The 24,228-nt window shown below is 43.1% G+C and overlaps 1 protein-coding gene across 3 annotated transcripts; it reads left to right on the forward strand.

Annotated features, from left to right (window-relative positions):
* Positions 1 to 1,706: 1,706 nt before the first annotated feature.
* On the forward strand, positions 1,707 to 23,968 carry angpt2b (angiopoietin 2b). 3 transcript variants are annotated; one of them, XM_035621179.2, is made up of 10 exons: positions 1,707 to 2,803; positions 2,973 to 3,471; positions 8,612 to 8,767; positions 9,427 to 9,548; positions 11,536 to 11,768; positions 12,244 to 12,368; positions 16,861 to 16,962; positions 19,987 to 20,153; positions 22,947 to 23,077; positions 23,315 to 23,968. In XM_035621179.2, the coding sequence occupies exons 2-10, from the start codon at positions 3,154 to 3,156 to the stop codon at positions 23,473 to 23,475; spliced, it is 1,515 nt and encodes a 504-aa protein (XP_035477072.2). In that variant the 5' UTR covers positions 1,707 to 2,803; positions 2,973 to 3,153; the 3' UTR covers positions 23,476 to 23,968. The 3 variants fall into 3 exon arrangements, with proteins under 3 accessions (XP_035477072.2, XP_035477069.2, XP_035477071.2); XM_035621176.2 differs by having other exon boundaries at positions 1,707 to 2,768; XM_035621178.2 differs by having other exon boundaries at positions 1,707 to 3,471.
* The last annotated feature ends 260 nt before the right edge of the window (positions 23,969 to 24,228 follow it).

A 24,228-nucleotide genomic window follows, 5' to 3' on the forward strand; every position in this document is an offset into this window, starting at 1 on the left:
TGTTGATAATGTTGCAGAAATGATCCATTCGGATTTTAGGGGTTCCCCCACCTGCCAAATCCCACTTTAACGCCTGCCTGCATGCACAGATATATTGTATGTGACATACTACACAGAACGAATTACAATGAGACGCTGGCCTGTTTTATGAACAGATACTTGTTTTATGAAAGAATACTGGAGAGCAGTCAAACTCCCCTCAGCACACAGCCACTTTCCCACTTTCACTCACATTCAGTTGTGTAACTGAAAGCAGACTCTGTTTAATATTTTGTTAATATTTAGCCTCATGTTGTGACTGAACCCTGGAAACAGCACAAAGGTACACAGTGTATTTCTGGACACACAACCGACCTGAGGCAGTTTGATTGTTTCAGCTCCATATATAATCATATCCATTTATCATTCTCCTTGCCACTCCAGTCCTCTGCCAAAATGATCTAATCCCATCTTCTTCTCGGTCTGTCTTTATATGAAAAACTGGGTGCAATAAAATCTGTATATGCGCTCTTTTAAATCTCCAGAAAGGGGCCACAAAGGGGGACAACATTCTCCCTCTGGATATTACAGTCAGTGAGTTTGCACAAAATCCTTACTCAGTTTCTTCCTGTTACACACCACACCCACTATACCCATCTTTCATTTCATTTAAAACAAATCTCATTTGTATATACATTTTGCATTAAAAAACAGGAGCATGCTTTTTTGTGGTAGAACTTTTTTCTTTTCAATTATCTTGAGTTGCTCATTAACAAGTTTCCAGAGTTTTGCAATTCTGGAACATCACTGAAAACGAAGTGTCATCTGATAATTATCTATGACAAGCATAATTAATACAGAATACTTCATGCTGTGAACAGTTGTTGAAAGTCATTTAATGTGATCAACACATTTCACAACCCATTTCACAGAACAAAAAACACATCATAATTCAAGGATGCAGTAAAAACATACTTTGTTTTTTTCTTTCACACATACATCTACACCATAACCTATGCAATGAAATTTGCAAAGGTGGGTGCTGTATATACAGTGCATGCATGCATGTATGCTGAGCGATGGGGCCACACACTGGGTTTTAAAGCCGCTGGGTCATTAACCGTCCACACAACAGTGGCAGCGTGGAATGCTTGGGAGATAAAGGTTACGACTCCACAGTGCATACGACTTCATACGTTAGTCCCCTAATGCCATATTAGCATTGGAACGAATGCAGCAAAGCTGAGGAGGGAAGAAAATGTTCAATTTGAAAGTATAATATGGTTCCTTCCTCTTTGGGACTAATGATCCCAGGAAGCCAACAAAGAGCCCTCACGCTGGCTGTGTGACAGGACAACTTCCTCTATTATTATCCCTGGAGAGTGTTGTTTTACTGGTTTGAGTCAGTGGTACTTGATCACTGAGACAAGAGAGTCTTGAAAAGAAGCAGGACATACTGAAAGTGCGTCTGTTGCCCTGCTGTGACTACATCCCTTCAGACTAAAAGTTGAATGGACGAACTGTGCTGTAGTGTGGACTGCATCTTATATTGAACATCAGGAGACGAGGCTGAGTGAGCCTTTGCAGTGCAATGCATCAGAAAACCGCAGCAGTTCGAATGAAACCACAATTCTGTCACGGTTCTCAGAAAAGGAACCAAATAGTGTGAATCAGGAGGTACGTGTAAAAGTCTGTACACAGAGAGAAAAAAAACAAGAACAAACAAGGATACAGATATATTTAATTAGGCAAACAAAATCCAAAGTATCTCTGGAAAGGTCCAAAACATGATCAGGATCGACACCACAGGCAAAGATGCAGGTGGAAGTGATGTTAAGACAGTTTGTAGAGGAAATGGAAAGTGATGAAGAGGCAGGTTAACCTGACAATGTTTGTGAATGAGAGAGACACACGATCAGTGTAGTACTTGTGAAGCTGGAAAAACCTATAAAGAGTAATTCCATTCTTGATCACATTGGAAATGCACTGAACCTTACTCCCTCCAAATCGGCCAACAATATTCATTCATAAAAAGGCAAACGTCATTTGTATCACACATTTCTCGACAAAGTTAAGCACAATGAAGCCAAAACCGAGAACATTTTTCTTCACACAGCTAAAATGGTTTTCTGATCAGTATAGGTGGTTGGTTTCATTAGATATTCCTGACTCACTACTTTTTTCCAGTATATCTTACAGACTTTTAGATAAAATGGTTGAAAGCGCCAAGAATTGCAATCAAAGCTCCTGGAACAGCTGGCGAGGGAACCTTTAGATTGGAATATTCTAACTACTTTCTTTCTTAATTATTACACTACAATACCATGCTTTGGCAGTCCTTCTCATGCCAATAAACCGACCGAGTGGGAGTGGGAGAGAGGGGGGAAGGGGTGGAGAATGGGAGGGAGCAAAATGTTGTCAGAGAAAGTTTCGAGGTTTGTGCTCTTGTGGTGAGCAGTGCATATTTTTGTCACTTCCTCTTGTAACCCCCGCGAACAGGACAGGAGCGCCAAAAGAAGGAGGGAGAAAGTGAAAGAGGGAAGGGTGGTTCAGTGATTATGTGCTAAGGAGGTGTGTGTGTGTGTGTGTGTGTGTGTGTGTGTGTGTGTGTAGATGAACGCCACTCTCTCTCTCTCTCTCTCTCTCTCTGTGTGTGCGTGTGTGTGTGTGTGTTTGTGTACTTTCAGAGCGTTCCCACTTCAGCCAACATCCTGAAGCGGGACACTCTCCTCTCCTCTCCTCTCTCCTCCAGACCAACACATGGACTCCAGCAGCCTGAAGAGAAGGCGGTGAGGGGAGCAACTTTTCAGAAGAGAGATAAATGGTGGGAGGGAAGTCTGCTGTCGGTTTCCTGGACTGAGCTGAGAGTGTTGGAGTTGCAATAGGAGGCAATCCTCCTTTCCTGTGTGCAATTGTGTGTCAGTGTCTATAAATATATATGCATATATATGTGTGTGTGTGTGTGTGTCTGTGTGTTTTCTGTCTGCCTGAAGATCGGGACCACAAACTGGGCTGAAAAAGACTTGCGGATGCGGCAAAGAGGAGGACCATCCAAAAGAGAAGAAGAGCAAAGTGATAAAACAGCAGTGGCCGGGATTAGACTGAGCGGAGAAGAGGAGAGCGATACATAGTACGAAGGGGGAAACTCACCTGGGCCTGACTCCTTCCCCTGTCATGGGCTGCCTGCTGGCCCTGACCCTCGCCTACCTGGCCTACCTGCTGGCCACTGCCATCGGCTCGGAGCGACAACAGCACCGCGTGCAGCACGGCCCGTGCAGCTACACCTTCGTCCTCCCCGAGGTGGAGCACTGCCATCCCCCGACGGACTTCCAGGTCACCAACGACCTCCAGAGGGACTCCCCGCCCGAGGCCGAGCCAGATTCGAGCCAAGCCAAGCAGGGCAAGGCCCAAAAGGAGAGGTCTTCCTGGCAGGAGAGAAAGCTGGAGAGTCTGGAGAGTGCCATGGAGAATAATACCCAGTGGCTGCACAAAGTAAGACCTCTGAACTTTTACCTAAAACAGCCACTTTCATCTAACAGGCTTATTCTAACTTTTCCCATCACACACTTCTTCTTAATCTTGACTCACTTTAACCTGCAGACCTTTAAACTAAATGGTACAGAAAAAGCATAGGAGTGTCCGCGTTTGTAAACTCTCCGATAACATTTGTTAACAACCCTTCGTTATTGATAAGTTCAGTGCTGCGCAGGGATTTCCTGGATGCTTTGTGTGTGCACATGTGGCTCCATGACAACGCTTGGTGTGTGAGTGTTTATCTGAATTTAAGACTACTGGGATGCCTGAACTCCCTGTTGCATGCGAGGGGGGAGAAGACAAGATGAAATAAGTTTGCTAATATGAGGTGGAGCCAGATATATCTCACAATGTTAAACCTTCTAAATGAGTGTGTCCACCCCCCCCCCACACACACACACACGCGTACACAGAAATTTCACTTTAGACTCATGTTCCAGTTGATTTATTTGCCAAAGTTGAAAAAGAAAAAACTGGACTAAGTTATTTAAAATAAAAATATTACACATTTCCTCTGTGAGAAATAAAAGTGTTTATCTGTGGGAGACACATTGCGGCATGTCTCTTTGCTGGGCTGTTGGCCTATGCATTTCCATTTAACTGGGATTATGACGGACTAAAATGAAGGGATGCGATTAAAAGTGGCTTCACAATAGTGTTTTCATTGCTAAGGTCATCAGGGCACAGAATCAGTGTGGGGCCATTGTCTGGGACAGACTGACTGACACGCCACCCCTCTCCACCCGTCCCTCTATTCTTCTCTGCATCTCTTTCAGAATATTTATGGTCGACACTAATCCTCGGGCTGATTATAAGCGTCGTGTTTAGATTGGCCGACTGAAGGCAAACATGCTGATTATATTTCAGGACTTGAAAATTGACAAATATTAACGCCAAAGCACTTCCTGTGCTCACCACAAAATCGCCTGTGTTTTTCTCGACCTCCCCGTTCCCTCTTCTCCTTTTTATTTTGACACCCTGTTCCTCTTGACCCAGCTCCTTCACTTCTGGACCGTTCTGCAGCTCTGGGATGATGCATGTGTCTCATCTCACACCTTGACTCATCGACCATCAGATCTCAAACTCTTTTGTGTGTCTTCTCGGCGCTCTCCTGACACGCAGTGTGAAACGCACATTTGAAAACACACACTCAATTCCCCTGTGCGCACTCTGTCTGAGAGATGGATACCTAGCTTCCATGGGAGGCGTCCCAGGAGGCCACACTGTATGTGTATGTGTGTTTCAGAGATGGAGAGACAGACAAATAAGAGAGAGAGAGCCCACACTTTTCCTTTTGTGCAAGGTATATCATTCATGTATACAGCCTGCAAAGTAAAGGATAAATTGATCAATACAAAAGCATCACACATTGCACTAATCTTAGCCACATTCTCCCCCTGTAGGGAGGGAGGAAAATGTATGCAATGCATGTAGCCTCTCATACTATTGTCACCAGAGATGTGATTAAAAACTCTAATGAGACACATCTTGTTCTCTCGGAATGAACACAATGATCCTACCTTTCACCACGTTACCCCCATCGAGCCAAAGTGATGCATAAATGATCTATAGGTAGGATTTCCACACAAACATAGCATGGCCTTTCTAACATTTGACCCTAGACGGCAGAGCCTTTTCAGCACCTGGTGGAACTCATTAAGCCGGTCCGCAAAACTGGGGAGACAAGGGTGATACGCATGCGGAAAAGAACTTGAGACAGGGTCACGTCGCTGAAACTTTGTCCGATCTCAGTAAGAGCTCCCCGGGGAGGTCGTGGGCACTACTCTGAGCATTCCATCCAAATGTAGGAGCAAACATTCTCATCTGCCATGTTCCACAGAGAAATCTCCAACTGGATGAGTGCAACAGGGCTGCATTAATGTTCCAGTTAATTTATTCGCTGTTTCCAAGAAGAAACTAGGATTATTTCTTTCAAAAAAAATCTAGTCCCTTCAGCCTTCTGCTGGCCCGAGTGGTTGGCAAAAGGGATGTGAGCATGTTTTAGTCAGTACTTTGAAGAGGCTGTCTAGATGATGCTAATGCAGAAGTATTGCATAGAGGTCGAGGTGCCTAGGCCCGCCTGGGTGGCCATTGTTGGTCCTCCTTTTCTTTCTTTGCCTTTAACATGTGCCAATTTTCCAGATCTTCAGTCTCAAAATGTCTTAATTACCTTTCAAGGGTCGTTAATTATTTGGTTTCATTTAACAAAGTTTTTGCCATCTATGTATCTCATACAGGGCGGGGTGGCCTTGTAATGGCTGTGCTTTCAGTGGTGCTCTTAGCTGGTGCTGCTATTCAATTCAATTCAATTAAATTATATTTGTATAGCGCCATATAACAACATACATTGTCTCAAGGCACTTTACATAGTGATATGTCTGCATGCTAAGATTTAGCTGGAATACTATTATGTTCATCATGTTAAAGATGTTAGTTTAGCATAATAGCATGCTTAAATTAGCCTAAGTAGCACTAAAAATGTTATTAGTTTGCTTATGAACACGTTTGGGCATGTATGGGGAAAAGTTACATTTTTGGTTTTTGGTGAGAGAGGAAAAGTGGGGTTGACAGAAAGCTGAGTTATTACTATTCATGATTGTCAATTCCATCCATAACCAATTGATAAATATAAACCAAACCCACAAATGTCCACCTCGTGGAGGTACTAACAACAAAATTCTTGGACCACATTGTACTTCACTTAATAAGTGAAGAATTAGGCCAACTGTTGGTGCTAGATAACACGTTACGGGATTACAAAAATGATTCTAATCCTTCTTAGAAAAATATCCGCATGTTAAAAAAAATGACCATGATCCATTCAACATTTTTCGAGTCTATTGCAAACAATGAACATGACCTTTGATGATGTCATCAGTTACATATTATGGGCCTTTTTTCCCCTCCATTGTTGCCGAGTCTTTGCTCATTGTTGGAACTGTTGGTTTTTGTAAGGTCTCAAGCTCACTGTGTAAAATGCCCAGAGATTATGAATGTTTTGAGTTGACGCTAAACAAACAATATGGAATTGTATTGAATCCTCAATCCTTGCCGTAGTAATAGCAAGTGCAATTTACAGTTACATTTTCTTGATTAAAAAGAAAAGTTGACTCAACTATACCTACAAAGTTTGTTATCGATCGGATGAGCAGTTGTTGTATAAATCGATATACAGAGAGACAGACAGAGACAAAGATTGCTCCAGTTAGAGGTGGATACTTCAGTCAGGACCAAAGCGGTGAACTGACTGACACTCTCATCCCTAGAGCCTCGCCTCTCGCATGGCTAGCAACATGACTCAAGAAACATTTTCCCGTTTACTCTGGATCACCCAGTGTAAATGCTGTCAACCTTTTCACAGAGACCAATACTTAGACAGAGTAGCAGAATGTGAATGGAATGAAAACTGTCCACTGTGACATCTGAGGATTGTCCAGAATAATTGTCTCTTTAGAGATATGTCAGTGGTGATTTTTGTAAATATCAACTTAAAAATGATTCGGGCACCACAAACAAAATTGTATCCTCCTCCACTGAATTGTATTGGGGAGAAGTTTTCATCGAAAAATACTCATTCCCGTCCCTCACGCCCATACAACCATCCTGGTGTGCCTCAGACCATCACTATCATTTGCCGATACACCCAGCAGATATGATTCCACCGTCTTCTGTGACTTTGGCTGAGAACAAGTGAGAACAAAGATATAGATATCCTGAAACCACTCCTATGATTTCTCACATCTGTCCCCTCCTCTGTCCCTCTTAGACAATAAAACAGAATCACACTACATCACAAGTGTGGTTTATCTGGCTGCATAGGGCAGTGTATGACAGCCACAATGAACTCAACTGGCAGTGGGAGACGGAGTGTATCGAGACCCCATGGATTGAGCTCTATTACAGAAGGCTGTAATGGCAACACTTTGGACAGGCAGCCGACAGTGGCTTCAATACACCAGGCTGATTATGATGCAGGGATCTTTCGCTTTTCTATCGGAGTTGGCTTTAATCCGTTTGGTAATCGCTTCATAACTTTCATAATGGAGGGATTTAATTTTTTTTTTGCTGTTTTAGTTTTACAGCCCAAGAGGGAGGAAAAGGGAGAGTTTGAAAGAACAAGGGAGTTAGTGAGAGAGATGGAGAAAGTAAACGACAAAGAGAGAAATATTACTAGCAGGAAAACAATTTATTGCTGATTAATCTCCGTGTCTTGGATCAGCATTTTATAAACTTCACAAAAATTTAAACACCCTCTTCTGTGACAGCTGATTATTATAATCCTATTCCTCTCTGAGATGGACATTTGTAATGGAAATAGAATAACAATCTTCGTCTCATTTGAATGCCCGAAGATTCCTGCGGTTAGCCACTCATTTGCTGGGTAATTTTGAATGCTTTCTCTCCAGAGACTTCATTTTCCAGCTGTGTGGTTTCACAAAATAAAGCCTGATCCCTTTTCCCCAGAAACCTCATAAATATTAATACTCTCCCTGGTTCGATATTCTACTTTGCCTTATTGCAAAGGCACAGGCCATTGACCGTTAAACATCAAACAAAATTCCATCTTTCACGGCAGGAAAAAGTCAAATTTGTCTTTCCGGTGCCATTTGCTCAAACCAGCTACATTAATAAGGAAATATATTTATTGGAGCAAGACGGATGCCAGCCTATTTTTACTCCTGCTGTAACATATGATGGGATTTCGTCAATGCTTCTTTCTGTGAGCTTGTGATTGATTACAGTGTGTAAGCGAAGTCCAGCACATGAATATAATGATGTCAAACCCCCGTCATATACCATTGAACTGCCTGTCTATTACATCACTTTCTTAATGCGAGTTCTGCATTTGCCTGAGGACGACCAGCAGGTGGATGGATAGATGGATAGATGGGTGGCAAGAAGTTGGCACTGCCCTGGGGACAATGAATTCCATGACTTTGTGACAGTACTTGAGAAGATTGAGGCGACAAATACAGATCACTATAAGGTTGCTGCAACAAGTTGTGCACCATAGGGACATTATCCCCTAAAGCATGATTATGACCCAAAATCGGACATTGCAGAGAATATTCCCAGAGTCCGTTTGTTTTCTTTACAGCTGGAGAATTTCATCCAAGAGAATGTGCGCTCTGGGATGGACGAAATAAAGAGAACTGCGGTACACACCCAGACAGCCGCCATGCTTGAGATGGGAACCAACCTCCTCAGCCAATCAGCAGAGCAGACTCGCAAACTGACGGACGTTGAGACCCAGGTGAGTAAACCTGAGGTCAAGATCTTTCAGCCAATCAAAATGCCCATCAGGTCACTTGCGAAATAACTTTGGTGAACAGCTAATCAAGTGTAACTCAGATGCAGCCTGCTGAGAAGCCTTGCCCAAAGGTGGCGGCAACTGCTTCACAGCAGCTGGTACTTGGTGCGACAGGCTCTGATTGGCACAATGGGATGAGCTCGGCATTTGACAACAAGCCAATTAAAACATGAAGCTCAGTAGCACAGCACAGATGTGTCTTCAATCGTGCCACAGAGCTGTTATTACAGACTGGGCTTGTTTTGGTCCACATGCTTTCTTTTTTGTCTCTTATCAAAGTTGGTGTAAAAACCGCAACCTGAACAAACATGTAAGCTGCTTTGTTCCACATTCTGTTTCATCTGCAGCTTCAAAACATGTCACAGGTGCCTATGAGATAATTATTGCTAAATGGGTTTATTCTAAGATCAAATATGAGCATTATGAGCCTTGTGATGTGCTGTGCAATCATTTTTATCTTCAAGGCTCCTTTTTTGTAACTTTAGCTGGCGGGCACCCTTTCTGATCCACCAGTCTCCTCATCAATATCTCTCATCCCTCCCATCGACCCTTGCCTATGCACACACTGTGAATATTTTTCTGTTTTTTGAATCAATCTGTAGGTGTTAAACCAGACAAGCCGCCTGGAAATCCAGCTGCTCGAGTACTCTCTCTTCACTAACCGGCTGGAGAAACACATTCTCCTGCAGACTCAGGAAATCTCACGCCTCAGCGATAAAAACAGGTGAGCGGCCACTTCATTTTTAAAGCCATTACTTTGTGTTAGTCCAGTAGTTGGAGCTGAAGTGGTTTTTCAGAAGGTCATTTGGCCTTCGTTTTTGAACATTCTCTGCTGTCCTTGCTTTTTTTTATGCTCCTCACTACCCACAGATCACCCATTCGTCTAGAACTGTCCGTCGTAATTGGATTTTTATCTCTGAATTTGTTAGTGAGGCTTCAGTCACTGTAGGTGGCGCTATTCTCTCTAGCCGCTGTTTTTCCTTTTCCTGATTCCAAATGAGCTGGTGTGGCTGCCGTAGGAGACGAATTTCTTCCTGTGTACCAAAGAATGTTTTCCCAGGAAAAAGCTCCTTCACACAAAATATAAAAGGCCTTCAAAAGAGTGATATACCGTATCTGCACATGGACATGCACGAAAACCAGTCCCTTCTGACACGAGCACAGGGAAACAGTTTGCTGAATGACTCCAACCGATGTGAGCAACAGGGCACTTGACGACTATATGATGCCTATTGTGTACGCATGTGTGTTTGGTGTGTCTGCAGTGCATGTTAGGAGGGGTTTCCCATTCTTCTCTCTAGGAACACAAGGTCAGATCGGGGCCAGCAGGGGTGAAGAACAGGGTGCTTGACAGCGTGGAAGGGAGTGGTTGTTTTCTATCTTTGTATGTGGTTGTTGATCATTCCGTCCGTCTGTACCAAATGGGACTTGGAGAACACAGCCCCCCAGCTCCGACACCTGTTACACATCTGGCCCTGCACGGCCTCACTGTGCCCTTTGGCCCTCCTCCTTCAAGTTGGCTACATGTGTCTGACATGAATGCGTCTTCACGAGGGTAAACACCATGACGGGACGCATGAAATTAGGAAGGTCATAGTAGATTTGCAGACAGGCAGCTGTGGAGGAAAGAGAGAATTAAGTGCTGAAGTGTTTGTAGGGGGCAACTGCTGCTGGGCCTTCAGGGCACGAAGCCTGGTTTTGAACTGCTGCCAAAACTAAAAAGAGCGAGTGACATGTTTGTTTTCATAGGCATGACATGTCTAATGGTATTTGCAGGAAGTGCTGTACATAGTGCAGAGAGACAGCCAAATAATAGCTATATCTATATTACAGTAATAATAAAAAGCAGATCATAAGCAGTTTGAACTGACCAGATTGCAATGTTATCCAAAATATCATAATTGCTCAGTCAATCCGCCTAATTGTTTAAACATTGCTGTGCTGGGTTACTGCTATTCTCTACCCCCGACCGTTCCTCAAAGTAAAATCCACACGACGGAAAAACAATTTGTAAGCTCGCTTTGCCACATATATTGAGTGCTCCCCCCGCAAAGCAAATGTGAAATGGAGGTGATGATAAAAAATGATTTGGATTGATCCAGCTTTCCTTCTGGGCCACATACCGAGTCGCTGCCTAAAGTGGGAGATTGAGGACACGCGTTTAGTGCGTGTGCATGGGCCTGAAACGTGGCTTGTTCAATCTGGGTCGCTGGATTGTTTCAATAAATAACTGCTGCAGAGTCATTAGTCAAAGCCATAAAGATCAGGCTGCGGGGATTTATGATCTTCATTTTTGAAGGTGGGGGGTGGCACACACACACACACACACACACACACACACACACACACACATTATGAGATCGTTGCCTCATGGCTATGATCAAGAGGCTTAGCATACAGGCCCATCTGTGAGTGCTGCTGCAATACAGGTGTTTATACGGCGTTAGCCCAATGAGACTGTCGTGCTGTCTATTAGTCATCCTCATGTAAATGTGCACGTCTGTGCAACCTCCACTGTGAAAGCGAAATGCTGAAAGGATAGATTCTCCACCTGCACCCTATCCACAATATCTACTTCCCCAGTACAATCCAATATTCATCTTGGCACTTGATATTATATTATGTCTTCTGATCTTTACTTTTCTCCGGTGAATTGTAAAGAAGTGAGCAGAATGTTTCATCATTTTTTTGGGTTGTTGCTGTTTTGACAGTTTTCTGGAACAGAGGCTCTTGGCTCTGGAGGCTCGGTATGGGAGAGAACTGCAGGGCCTGCAGAGCGAGAAGCAGCAGCTTCAAGAGCTTCTGGAGAGGCAGAGTCGACTGGTCGGTCAGCTCCAGGGTGAGCTGGGCAGCTCCACTCTCAACAGCACCTTACTTCAGAGACAGCAGGCCGTGCTCACAGACACTGTTCAGCAGCTGCTGGCCATGGTTAACCACTGCAATGGTAAGGCGGAGGGATCCCCCCCCCCCTCCCCACATTTTTCAGTGAGCAATTTGTGCTGCCGACATGATTTATTTCAAATAAAACAGAGCAAATATACATAAAAAGACAAATGTTGGGTATAAAAGACATTAACAAATATTGTCAACATATTTTCTATTATATTCCTGTGAATCATTACCTCCTCAGGGCAACAAAAAAAACAAGACTCATTAAGTGTATCAATAACCACCAGAAATTCATTCAGACATAAAGGAGATCAACAGTATTTCAATTCATGACCAAGGAATTTGTGATTCAAGGTTAAATAACACCTAGAGCAGCATGTAATTGTCAGGCACACTAGGTACATGCATGCATTACATACACGGCCGGCTTAAGAGAGAGCTTAACACTACGAGATAACTCACATATGGGGTTGGCATTTGTGTGCAGAAGGGCTGCCATCTGTAAACACACGCCTTTCTGTCTTTCGCAGAAATCTCCAGCATGCCCAAAGCGGAGTCTCTCCGTTTCAGGGACTGTGCAGAGATCCTGCGATCTGGAGCGTCAGAAAGTGGACTATACAGCATACGCCTCCCTAACTCCACCCAGACTGTCAAGGTAGGAAGGCTTTAAAGGTCACTGGCCTTTTCTTGCAAATATCACATAACAGACTGTGACATGTAACATTTTTTTTTCGTCACGAGACATTTAATCCATTTCTGTTGCAGCATTTAGCACCAGGATCATTTCACTTGTATTAACTTTGGGTTTTACCAGACTGCGTAATGGGAAGCTAACACACACGCACACACACACACACACACACACACACACACACACACACACACACGCACACACACACACACACGTTACATTATTATTGGGACTGCAGAAAACAAAGCAAGGACAAACTAGTCTGAGGTAACGGCAGTTTTCTCAGATTTTTGGTACAGAGATTGATGGAAATGCCATGCTGCATTATGGGGAGCTAAAATAATAAGCAACAAGAGCATTATGCCCTGCAGGCTTCATGGTGAGTGAGTGTACACTGCTGAATGCAAAGTCAGACAAGCTTAACAAGTGCCTCCTCTGACCTGAAGTAGCAAACTCAACCATGGCATGGAACAGCAGGCTCCCCTTTCTCGCTGCCAGCGTTCTTGGCTGGGATCTTCCCTCTCAGAGCTTACCAGGGAAGAAGAAAGATAACAGTTACATTACTTTCAATTGAGTTTGCTGGTTGGCAACATTTCCTGCTGCCTCTGTCGTCCCCCCCCCCCCCCCCCCCCCCCCCCCCCTTGTGCTTCCTCTTCATTTCCTTGGGGCAAGGCAGCTGTAGGTATTGGGCACTGGTGCCATGTGTTTCCTGCAAACTAGGGCTGGTGCACATTTCCCCGATGCTGATGTTAGTACTCCGCAAATCATTGCTGCTTTTAATCTATTTAATCTAATTCCAACGTGGCTGACGAGCTGGGTGGCTGCGGAAAAGTGGGGCAGATACAAATTGCCCTATTTTGAAGCAGAGAATGGGCTTCCTCAGTTGGCCCAGAGACAAAAGGCAAACATACGTCTGATCTATCTTTTGAACATTTTCAGAACCTGCTCTTTGGACTCATAAAATGAAACACATTTGGGATTTTCTCTTAGCACATATTCAGAAGTAACTATTGCATCTCTACAAAGCCCCCTATCTTTTTTAAAAATAATAATGACAATTTGATTAATATTTGTAACTGTGATATCATGGATTTGGCCTTAAATGACTCCTTGCTGGCCAATAATAAGTGAATTTGAAGTATTGCATACGAATCTGGTCTAAATCCGAGTAATGACCACATCTGGGGAAATGACGTCTATTGAGAATTCTATTGTGACACTGTTGTTGTATCCAGTGTGATGCTTTTAAGGTCATAACATTGGCTTAATGTGCCAGACGAATATCAAAGCATATTGCCAGTATGCGCGGTTTTCTGCAGTAAGAGCCAGAGTTCCATTTGACATTGATTCAGCTTAACTATTTTCGGGAAAAGCACTGGAAACTATCTTTTCTTTTAAATAGCCAGTTGAGATGTCTACACAGAGAGAGACCCCTCGGGATTCTGTGCACATAACAACATCGATACTGCACGGCTCTAGAGACGGGTCAGGGTGGTTTGATTGGTGGACGAAATTCAAGAAACCAGCCAAGCAAATCAATTCAGGTTCATCAGTAATCATTAATACGACAGGATCTATAATTTGAGGTGACAACATTATATAGACGTGAACATATAAAAGTCCAACGCTGAGGTATGCATTGTTTGATTAAAGTAGGGTCTCAGTTACAAAAAGCATCTAATCTTACTACCCACGGGAGCAAGTCACGCAGCCATTTAATCACAATACCTATGGGATGCGGGAATATGTCCAGTTAGACACTTTGAATATGTAGAACAAGTCCCTTAACAAGTCTACATTTCAAGTGCAATTCATTCCTATTTGTTCTTCCAAACATATCTACATATGGCAAAATGTGCAGCCAAGTAAGAAAGAAAACAGTGTGTTACCAAAAACGCAGATTCCTCCTCCTCAACCCCCACTCAAGGGGATAAGAGAACATGCTGATATGTTAGTTTTTCCTTTCCACCTGGGTCATATCATTACATGACACCCTGCATTCCCCCTCCATCAGTTCCCGAGGCTTCCAAGGCATCCTTCAAATAACAGAGAAACTATAGCGTGTTTTATTTCTTTAGTCAGTCCTCACCACTTTTTTTTTCTCCACTAGACCGGTCTGGTCCTGCAAAGTGTAACATCTTGAAATTGATCTCAGTTTATAGACATACACACTCAGGACTGATAAGTCGATAAATGGCTCTATTCTTAATTTTACTATACCTTAATGAAGGGAGATTAACATGTTTTAACGCTTGTTTTATTTTTCATGATAAAGCAGATTAAGCATAACTATGAGCTCTGTAAGACAGGATGGAGTCTGACTGTGAAGGGCTTTGTAGGTGAGGAGCAGGATTTTAAATTCAATTCAGAGTTTAATAGGAAGCCAATGCAGAGATGCTTTACACTGGAGAAATGTTTGTTTTTTTGACATGGGTCTGTAGTAAGCTAAGATATCTTGGTCGAGAGTTGGCTTTTTGAGCAGCTTTTCACTGCGCTTTTTTTTTCTTCTATCACATTCAAACACTGCCGGAAGAGCCGCCAGAGGCAATTTAGGTTGAAGTGTTTTGCCCAAAGACACGTCGGCATGTGGGAAGCTGGGATCGAACCAGCAACCTAGAACAGGATCTAAAACACAGGTTGATGACTTGGATGAAGTGATCAGTGAAGTCAGCTCCGACAGATCTGTGGTGGAAAAGCAATCTTTATATAAATTAGTTGGTTCTGAGGCTACTGTACTAGACATTGTGTCTGTGCTATTAGTGGGAAGTAGCTGATTAAGATTTTCTCTGATGGTAATCATTTTATTAATGAAGAAGCTCATGAAATCATTGCTACTAATAGTTGGAGGAATAGACTGTTCAGTAGAGCTTGTACTCTCTGTCGGCTGGCTACAGTGCTGAAGAGGAACCTGGGGTTGCTTTTATTTTCCTCTATTAGTGAATAATAATATGTGGTTCTAGCATTTCAGAGAGATTTCTTATATGTCATTCAACTATTTTTCCAGTCTAGGTGCGAATCATCTGGATTTTCAATTTCTATGCCAAATGTCAGAACGAGGTCGAGGGTGTGTTTAAAACAGTGGGTGGGTTCATTTACATGTTGAATAAAACCAGTTGTTTCTATTAGTGAATTAAAGGCAGAACTAAGACTGTCGTTGGCAACATCCACATGGATGTTGAAATCACCTACTATAATGACTTTATCTGTGCTAAGCACCAACTCAGATAATGATTCTTAGTAAGGGCCTGGTGGTCGATGTACAACAAGAAGAAGAACTGTTTTTGACATTTCCAGCCCTAATGTATGAGGCTAAGACTTAGGCTTTCAAATGAGTTAAAGCTATGTTTAGGTCGAGCAATAAGTCTGATTGGAAGATTGTTGCTACCCCTCCTCCTCGGCCTGTGCTTTGAAGAATATCATTATTACTGTAAGTGGGGGTGTTGATTAATTTAAACTAACATATTCTTCTGGTTTTATCCAGGTTTAAGTCATATAGAATAAATCAATGTGATGATCAGTTATCACATCATTCACTAACAGAGATTTAGATGGTAGTGATTTTAACACATTTAATCGTTCTATTTTTAGGTTCATTTATAGGAGTTTTGTTGATCTTTATGAGGTTTGTATGAATCACACCTCTCTTATTTCCTTTGGGTTTAGATAGTTGAAGTCGCCGGGGGGTAGACATAGTTTCTATGGCGTATAGTGGGGCGGACACAGTTTCTATGGGGTATTGTGGGGGTGACTGCTGTAATAGAAGCGCAGAGAAGCGTGTAAGACTGCAACTCTGCTTCCTGGTCCCAACTCTGGACCGTCTCTGGACTCTCCGCATCAGGTTTTCTCCAAAAAGTGCGGCCGTCGTCTTTAAAGCTCACACTATTATCTGGACACCACCTCGACAACCAGCGGTTTAGTGCGGCTATACATGTCATCACTGTTCAAGTTAGGCAGGGGTCCAGAGAAAACTACAGAGACCACAAAATTGTTTTTGCATAATTACTCACCGAATCCATATTCACTTTTGTGTCGTAATCAGGTTTCGTTACTGCCTACGTGAATAACAATTTTACTGCCGTATATCCTTAGCCAGCAGACTCAAATAGGATTCAATGTCACCTGCTCTGGCCCCAGGGATACATTTGACTATGGTCACTGTTTTTGCTAACTTCACGTTCTTCAAAATAGAGTCGCCACTCGAAACAAGACTACAGATTAACTCTTCTGCAGAACACGTATCATTAATATGGAAAAGGAGAAAAAAAAGAGGTTTCCTGATTCAATTCATATTTTCCTGATACATCTAATATGATAATTAACTAAATAAACAAGCCAAAGCATCAGAACAAGTATCGATGTCAACTTTCAATACGTTAACTCTTTTTGAAACAGCCACACTTTTTTCAGTACTCAAAAAAGTATTAATTTTGGTTTCCAAATTTTCCTTGTATTCCAGGTGTTCTGTGATATGAAGACTAGAGGTGGCGGATGGACGGTACTGCAGCATCGGACAAACGGCTCCGTCAACTTCCACCGTGGGTGGAGGGACTACAAAGTGGTGGGTTCTTCAGACGACAGGGCTAGGGTGCATCATTATCAGTATAAGTATATGGGTCAGTATTGTGCGACTGGACAGGAGGTTCGAATAACTATCCACGGGTGGTTCGGCACAGAGAGGCGTGGGAGGCGACTGGCCTGTGATCCCACGTGACCTGCGCTTGTTGGATTTGGCCGCCCTCATGTTCTCTACCAACCCCCGTGTTATTGCACCTGCTCTCACTCCCTCTCCCTGTTCATACTCCCACACGCACACACCATGTACTTCAGTGACCACAGAGCTCTGCTGTTTGTATGCATTCCTTTAGATCTCAGTAGCTTTCCTGCAAAGGGAAATGAGTGTGGTGATGACAATAACAACATTTCCGAATCCAAGACCTAAAGAACAAACTGGATACTGTAAATGGACAGTATTTATATGGAGCTTTATGGTCTTATCAACGACTGTACAAAGTCATATTCACAGCCGGAGTAGCTGTCAAAGGCAATTTAGGGTTAAGTTTCTTGCCCAAGGAGACTTGTCACACAAGCTGACTGAAACAGGGATCGAACCACCAACTTTCCGGCTTGTGGACAGCAGCCTGAGCCCGAGAGACAGCTCCCCTTACAGTCAAATATCACTATGAAGTTTATTCTCTGCTCTGGCCAAATCAAGCACACACCTAAGGCTTTTTCCATATGAATATTCAATATTTTGTCGAGCAACGGAGGAACACAAAAGCTTTCTGACTGTGTTTAATTACACACAGAACATGTGGGCATGGTTAGTTTAGGTTTTTGACACCGAACAAATCATTTTCCATAGTTTGGATTGTAAACGAGCTACAAATAGGACTGTGAAAGAAGGCGACAAAAAAATAAAGCTTTAAAACCTCTTTCAAGAACAATATTTTTACAAGTGGATGATAAATATTTGGCTCCAGTTTAGGGCGTGGGAGAGCAGGGGCCCCACAGATGGCAGATAACATATGTACTAAAACACCTCACTGCCCCGGACCACTCTCCATAGAGTTAGAGACTGTGGTCAGTGTTGATCGAATGTTGCCTCCAGACCTGCTGATCAAATGATAAATGCTCCAAGACTTGCACTATACATTTGCTCTCACTTTAGGTGGATGACAAAGGGAGTCTGTCAGCTCGACAAAGTGGATTACAACTAAACAAGGACAAAATGTGTCCCTCTTTTCAAATGGATAAAGATTATTTTCTGCAGATGGAGAGTTGGATTGTTCCCATTCTGCCTAGAAAACCTAATTATAGAAGTAATAACACTTAATCGTTATACACCAATTGAATGTCGGCTAATATATGCATCTCAATCCATTCAGCCTTAACACAGAAACAAGTCGACTCCTCGCGTTCGTCTGCGTCAGTCAAAATGTGGTTTTCTACATGACCACCCTCTGAGATTCAAAAATCAAAGCCATATTACGAGACCTCCTCTTAGGCTGTCTCTTGAATAGAACATTGCATGTTGTTATCATTTCCCTGGAGCGACATCATCCGCTCCCACTGCAAACCGTTCCTGTCAAAGCCATCACGTCCATGTTCCCATTGTCATCTAATACTGATGTTTTCCTTGCGAAATCATATTGGTATTACTGCATCTTCCACCTGACACAGCATTTCAAATTCCCTCCTGACTCTTCTTTGTGACATTTCCCCATCCTAGAGCTGATTCTGCATATTCTGCCTTTTCATAATGTACACGTAGTTGACAAATGAGTTGATAAATATGTGAGAACTATTAAGAGCACTAAACAATAGTATTAAAATAATAAAATAATTGGAAATAGACTCAATATGTAAAAAAAAATATATATATTATGCTATAAGCACAGGAATGCAGTGATTAGCAGTGTGTGGAGTTTGCATGTTGTGTCATGTCAGCCAAGAGACAGACTTGCAGCCTGTCCAGGGTTGACTGATGGATTGACCACTCAAATTGCTTTACAGCACAAATCACTTTCACCCATTCACACACAAATTCATACAGCGTTGCTATTTACTGCACTTTTCTGTCACATCCACACACTGCCGGTACAGTCGTCAGAGGGAATTTAGGGTTAAGTGTCTTGCCCAAGGACATTGGGGGAAGTGGGGATTGAACCCCGGACCATCTCTACTGTACCTCCTGACCCAGGTGTTCAGTTTGGTTGACATCTGGTGACTGTGAAAGCATCAGCCTGGGGTTTTCATAATTTTCATACTCTCAATTTCACGCCCTATTTGAAGCAAGTAAGTAGTAGCAGTAAGCGATTCTTAAGCGAACCACGTTTTGTAAAAATCAGCGAGCAAAGCTGTCGCTTTTGTGGGTGCGCTGAAACAAATCCGGGTTTTTCAGCGCAGCCCGAGGCTGTGTAAATCGAAAAACAAAAAAAATGATGCAGACCGCACCACACAACACTGCGAGCGCAGTTGGTAAACATCACTCATCGACATGTTAAGAGACGTGTTAAGAGACGTGTTAACGGTTTTGGCCTAGTGGTTGGTGCGTCGGACTCCCATACCGGTTCGTGGCCCGGTCAGAGCAGTAAAATCACAACAACAACAAAGAGAGAAACAAGCTTTCTCTGTTTTTCTGTTTCACCTGCCTGTATCTTTAATCAAAATACCACCAAGTATCCTCACACAATTTCCTATATTCTTTATCATGACATTTAGTGATCATTCATTGCAGTTCTCCCATCACTAAAAACGCAGCATTTCAATGTCAAGCTCTGAAGTTTAACAGTTGGTCCGTCCACAGAGACAGTTTCTATTTGACTGTAAGTGTTGTCAGTCCAGGTGGAGCATCAGTGGAATATTAGGGGAAATGAATGTCTCAATTGACCGGTCCCAGTGCTTTGGGAGAAGGATATCAGTTGACTGCCTGGGGCCATCAAAATGATGAATGTGACGTTTTAAATTGAGGTCCATTTTCGTAGCAACTCCAAAAAACACTTGGCAGGTCTCTGGTCAAATCATCCCCCTTGCTAGAATATGTTCTTGTTCTATTGTTTCTCCGTCTTTGTGTCTAATCCAGGGCTTTGGAGAGCCGTCTGGGGAACACTGGCTGGGAAATGATATCATTCACAGGCTGACTAACTCCCAGGAATACAGTCTGCACATCCAGCTAAAAGACAGAGAGGGGAACGAAGCCTTCTCACATTACGACCGCTTCTACATAGATGGAGAAGGCCACAACTACAGGTGACCACACGGCATGACATGTATTATTTTATTATTTTATTCATAATCACATTTGCAGTATTTATTCAAACTTGCAAGGCTTGGAACAAAATTTGCTTTTTTGAATTGTCAAATGAAGTAGTTTGATAATTAGCACAAGATAAGACAAAATGCTAGAGTGAAACACGTATTACACTCTCCAGTCTCCAATTCAATTCTTTTACTTTTACAGAAATCCGACATGAATAGGACTATAATGACGGTACTGTAGTTCAGTTAAGTGTTTTATGAAGAGCCTTCTATTGTGTGGTATGATTGCAATGCAGTAACACCCTTTCAGTCGTTGGCTGTAAGACTCTTAACATCACGACAATAAATCGTTATCAACATTTCAAATTCCTCTATTTCCTCTGATTCTCTAAGTATTCTTATCCCCGAGCACTGAGAGTTAAGGAACCACTTGGAACCTCTTTAATGCCTTTCAAAATGATGAGCTCGGCACGCAGCCGCTTTCGTCTGCCTCCATTTTTCTTTTCCCCATCACCCACAACTACCGCTGCCCTTGAAAAACTCCCCAAGGAGAAACGCTCTGCAATACCTGCTCCTGCCACGAACTGACAACTCAAACAAAGCCCCGCGGCAACCCTGCAATCACTAACAAGATTACGTGTGCGTGTGCTGAAAGCCGCACTTCCTTCTCGACAGACGGAAGTTAAAGCACAAGCCCAAATAGTTCAGTTTAGATTCCATGTAAACTCACAGGGATCTGCCCTTGAGACCTGATGCTCGGAGAGATGACAAATCATAATCACGCGTGGGTGTGTGCTTTCCAAGATCCCTAATAGTGCAGCAAATTGAAATTTGCCTGAGTTTGTTCCACATAATTAGCGCGGCGAAACTGAATGTTTCACAATTCTTCCGCGGGCTACACTGTGTGAGGTGAGGCACCTGAGTGAACATAATCACCTCTGTAGCTGTTACCTCTGAGATCATGTTCTGTTTAACTAGTTCAAGATGGACCGGCTTTACTAGCGCTCTCAACATGCTGCCTTCTTCCAGGGGTTTCTGTTATTAATCCCAAACCACAACTGTGGTGCCGTGAAGCCAGTCCAGCCAAAGCAATCCTGCCCCTCCGCTACATCTATTGCGTTCCCCAGAGCAACACAGAGGTCTTCACCTACAACTCATTAATATTATTCATACATTAATCATCAGCATGACAGACCGCTTTCCCCTTTGAGTTAGCCAAGAATAGCTGTTCCTGTAAAACAATGGCGAGCATTACTTTAAATGTAACAATATATTTGTTTACTAAAGGATAAAATAACAATATAAAGAGACAGTCACCTTGAAAAGTATCGGCCTGTGGTCTGCGGTGTCGGCTGGATGTAGCCGAACTAATTCATCTGGAAGTCATGGCTAATGCAAATGCTTTTGGAGAGTAGGGGGAGCACACAGTCCACAGGCCAGCCCATCCAATAGGATATCCTGTAGCCTGCGGTTGCCATCCTGTCTAGTTTGATAGCTTTTAATTTTTCTTCACATCACCGATCCATCATGAAAAGAAAAAAGAGAAAAAAGACAAAGTTCTCTAAGAAAATATCCCCTCATCTAAAATCCCCCTCTCTGCTGATGTTCCATCATTATTCCCGCTCCCCCCGGCGCGCTCTCATTTCCAGCTCCCATTTCGCTGCCCCTTCACGATGGGTCTCTCCTGCCCTGCGCACGTGCAAATTCGAGAGGAGGATTCGTCGTTTAGTCATCACAACTGCGTTCCCCGGGGCTACGGGGTGAACAGGGGGTGGGTTGTCCACATAACTCATGGGGAGAGTACAGTTCTAACCAGACAGAACGACAGGGCAGAGGAGAGGCCAGACAGCGGGGCTGACCCCCCGACTGCCACGCTCTTCAAACCCGCACTGACACACATGGTCAGACAGACGGGAACACACACGCACTCGCACAATCGCTCTGTTGCTGAGCTGCCGTATGGTAATAGTACGAGTGAAGTCATTTTACGTGGGCAGAGGTTGCCGTCAGGCGGCTTGGGGTTGTTTCACATAGCACAGCATGAGGAGAAATAATGACAGGTTTTTGAGGTTAGTTTTTTTTATTGAAGTTTGGTAACAGTGAGGAACAATGTACGGTATGTACTTTACATGTACAAAAAAATGCTATGATCTCCGTCATTGGCTTGCAGAGGATATACAACTTCTTAATCTTTGATTGTTTGTTATTTTTATTTAATAATATTTTAACCGTGAAAAAATATGCACAGGTTTTTTGGGGGGGGTTAAATGCTGCTCTAGGCAAGGGCTTTATCCAAAAGCACAACCCACTACATGACATGGTAGAAGAGAGGAGCGTTGGATCTCACCCTACCTACGATGCTGCCTATTTACTCTGCTTGCCAAACTCTAACGTTACATTTGCCCAGAGGCATTGACTAATCAGACAAAGAAGGAAACATTCAAAACGATCTACAAGCTGGTTGCCGGAGAGCAACAACTCCTCAAAGTTGGACTTCACCGACTCAGACATTTTGCCTCTCATCCCGTCAGCGTATTGGTAGACATGATGGTGCCGTGTTCAGTTTACAACACCACAAACGATGATTTCAGAGATACTGAAGTTCAAAGCGTTTTCCGGCAGTAACCAATCGCTGCTATCTGGAGCTGCCAACAAGCTGTTTCCCACCACAGCTTTGAATAATGAATAGAAGTGCCCGGGGCTGAGCTTTGCTTTCTTTTCTTTTTTTTCTTCTTTTTTTTGGGGCTGAAATTCTTTGCACTTCTTCTCCTCCCTAATAACCAGCCTTCATGCCGAGGGGTTCAGCGGCACAGCTGGACGGTCCAGCAGCCTTACCCACTCTGGCACCCAATTCAGCACCAAGGACAGAGACAACGACCACTGCACCTGCAAGTGTGCACAGCTCGCGTCAGGAGGTACGCGGCCTCCCCCCACTCACCTCAGTCTGTCTCTCCTTATAACCCATCCTGTTAAACATTTGTATCCTCCCCCCTTGTAAACGTCCCGGGATGCATTTCATTACCCCTCTGCGCCAGTGTAAAGTTGCTGCTGACCTACAGCTGTTACATTTAAGGTGTTACATTTCATGAGCTGGAATTCAATTAATTCTGTCTTTTTCCCTCGAACTCTCTGGCACATTCCCTCCTCTCCAGGTTGGTGGTTTGAGGCTTGCGGCCCGTCCAACCTGAATGGCATATATTACCCTCCCTCTTCCAGTGTGGTCCGCTACAATGGCATCAAATGGTACTACTGGAAGGGTCCAAATCTGATGGCTACTACGACAACCATGATGGTGCGCCCAGCAAACTTCTAAAGCATGGCTGATTCATGATGTCTGATAATGAAAAGAAATCCACCTCCAGCCAATGCTGCCCAGAAACTGGTTTACTTTAGGAGGAATCAGACTGTTGGACATCCTGGTTGCTGCAACAACTGCCTGGGGACAAACACAGACTCTCAGCAGATGACTGTTTAGCGAATTCCTGTGTGAGGAATTCCACTCACAAAATTTAGTCACCAAAGTGTCCAGACTATATTAAAATGAAGATTGATGCCGAGAGGCCGCAGAATCACAACTTATTATGCAGACACAAATTACCAGTTACTCCACCAAAAAACGTAATCCAATGAATAAATTGATTCATCATTAGAACCACTGTATGGCAACACCTATGTTGATGTTAACATATGAAACCTTGAGCTGTGTGTTTTGTCTATTTGCTGTATTTCTTCCCAACTGCATAGATTCACAGACAGCTATTTGTAAATTTTACAGAAAGTTCACTCATTAAAATGTTTACTATGTAGTTAAAGGGTCTTGATTTGGCACTAAATACTTTATTAATCCTGTGATATATATATGTAATGTACGTTTTCAAGCCATGATTCTCTTATGATTGTAACTTTATTCCATCTGACTGTAAAGCGTCAGTACTTCTTGAAAATTGTAGTTCAATCCGATATTGAACATTAAATAATCTTCAGTGACTCAAATGGTTTAACAATGTTTATAAAAGAGCATAAAGAACTATAACCAGCTTTGCCCTCTTCAGAAACATACTTCCTA

Source organism: Scophthalmus maximus, chromosome 22 (genome assembly GCF_022379125.1).
Source record: "Scophthalmus maximus strain ysfricsl-2021 chromosome 22, ASM2237912v1, whole genome shotgun sequence".
NCBI lineage: Eukaryota > Metazoa > Chordata > Actinopteri > Pleuronectiformes > Scophthalmidae > Scophthalmus > Scophthalmus maximus.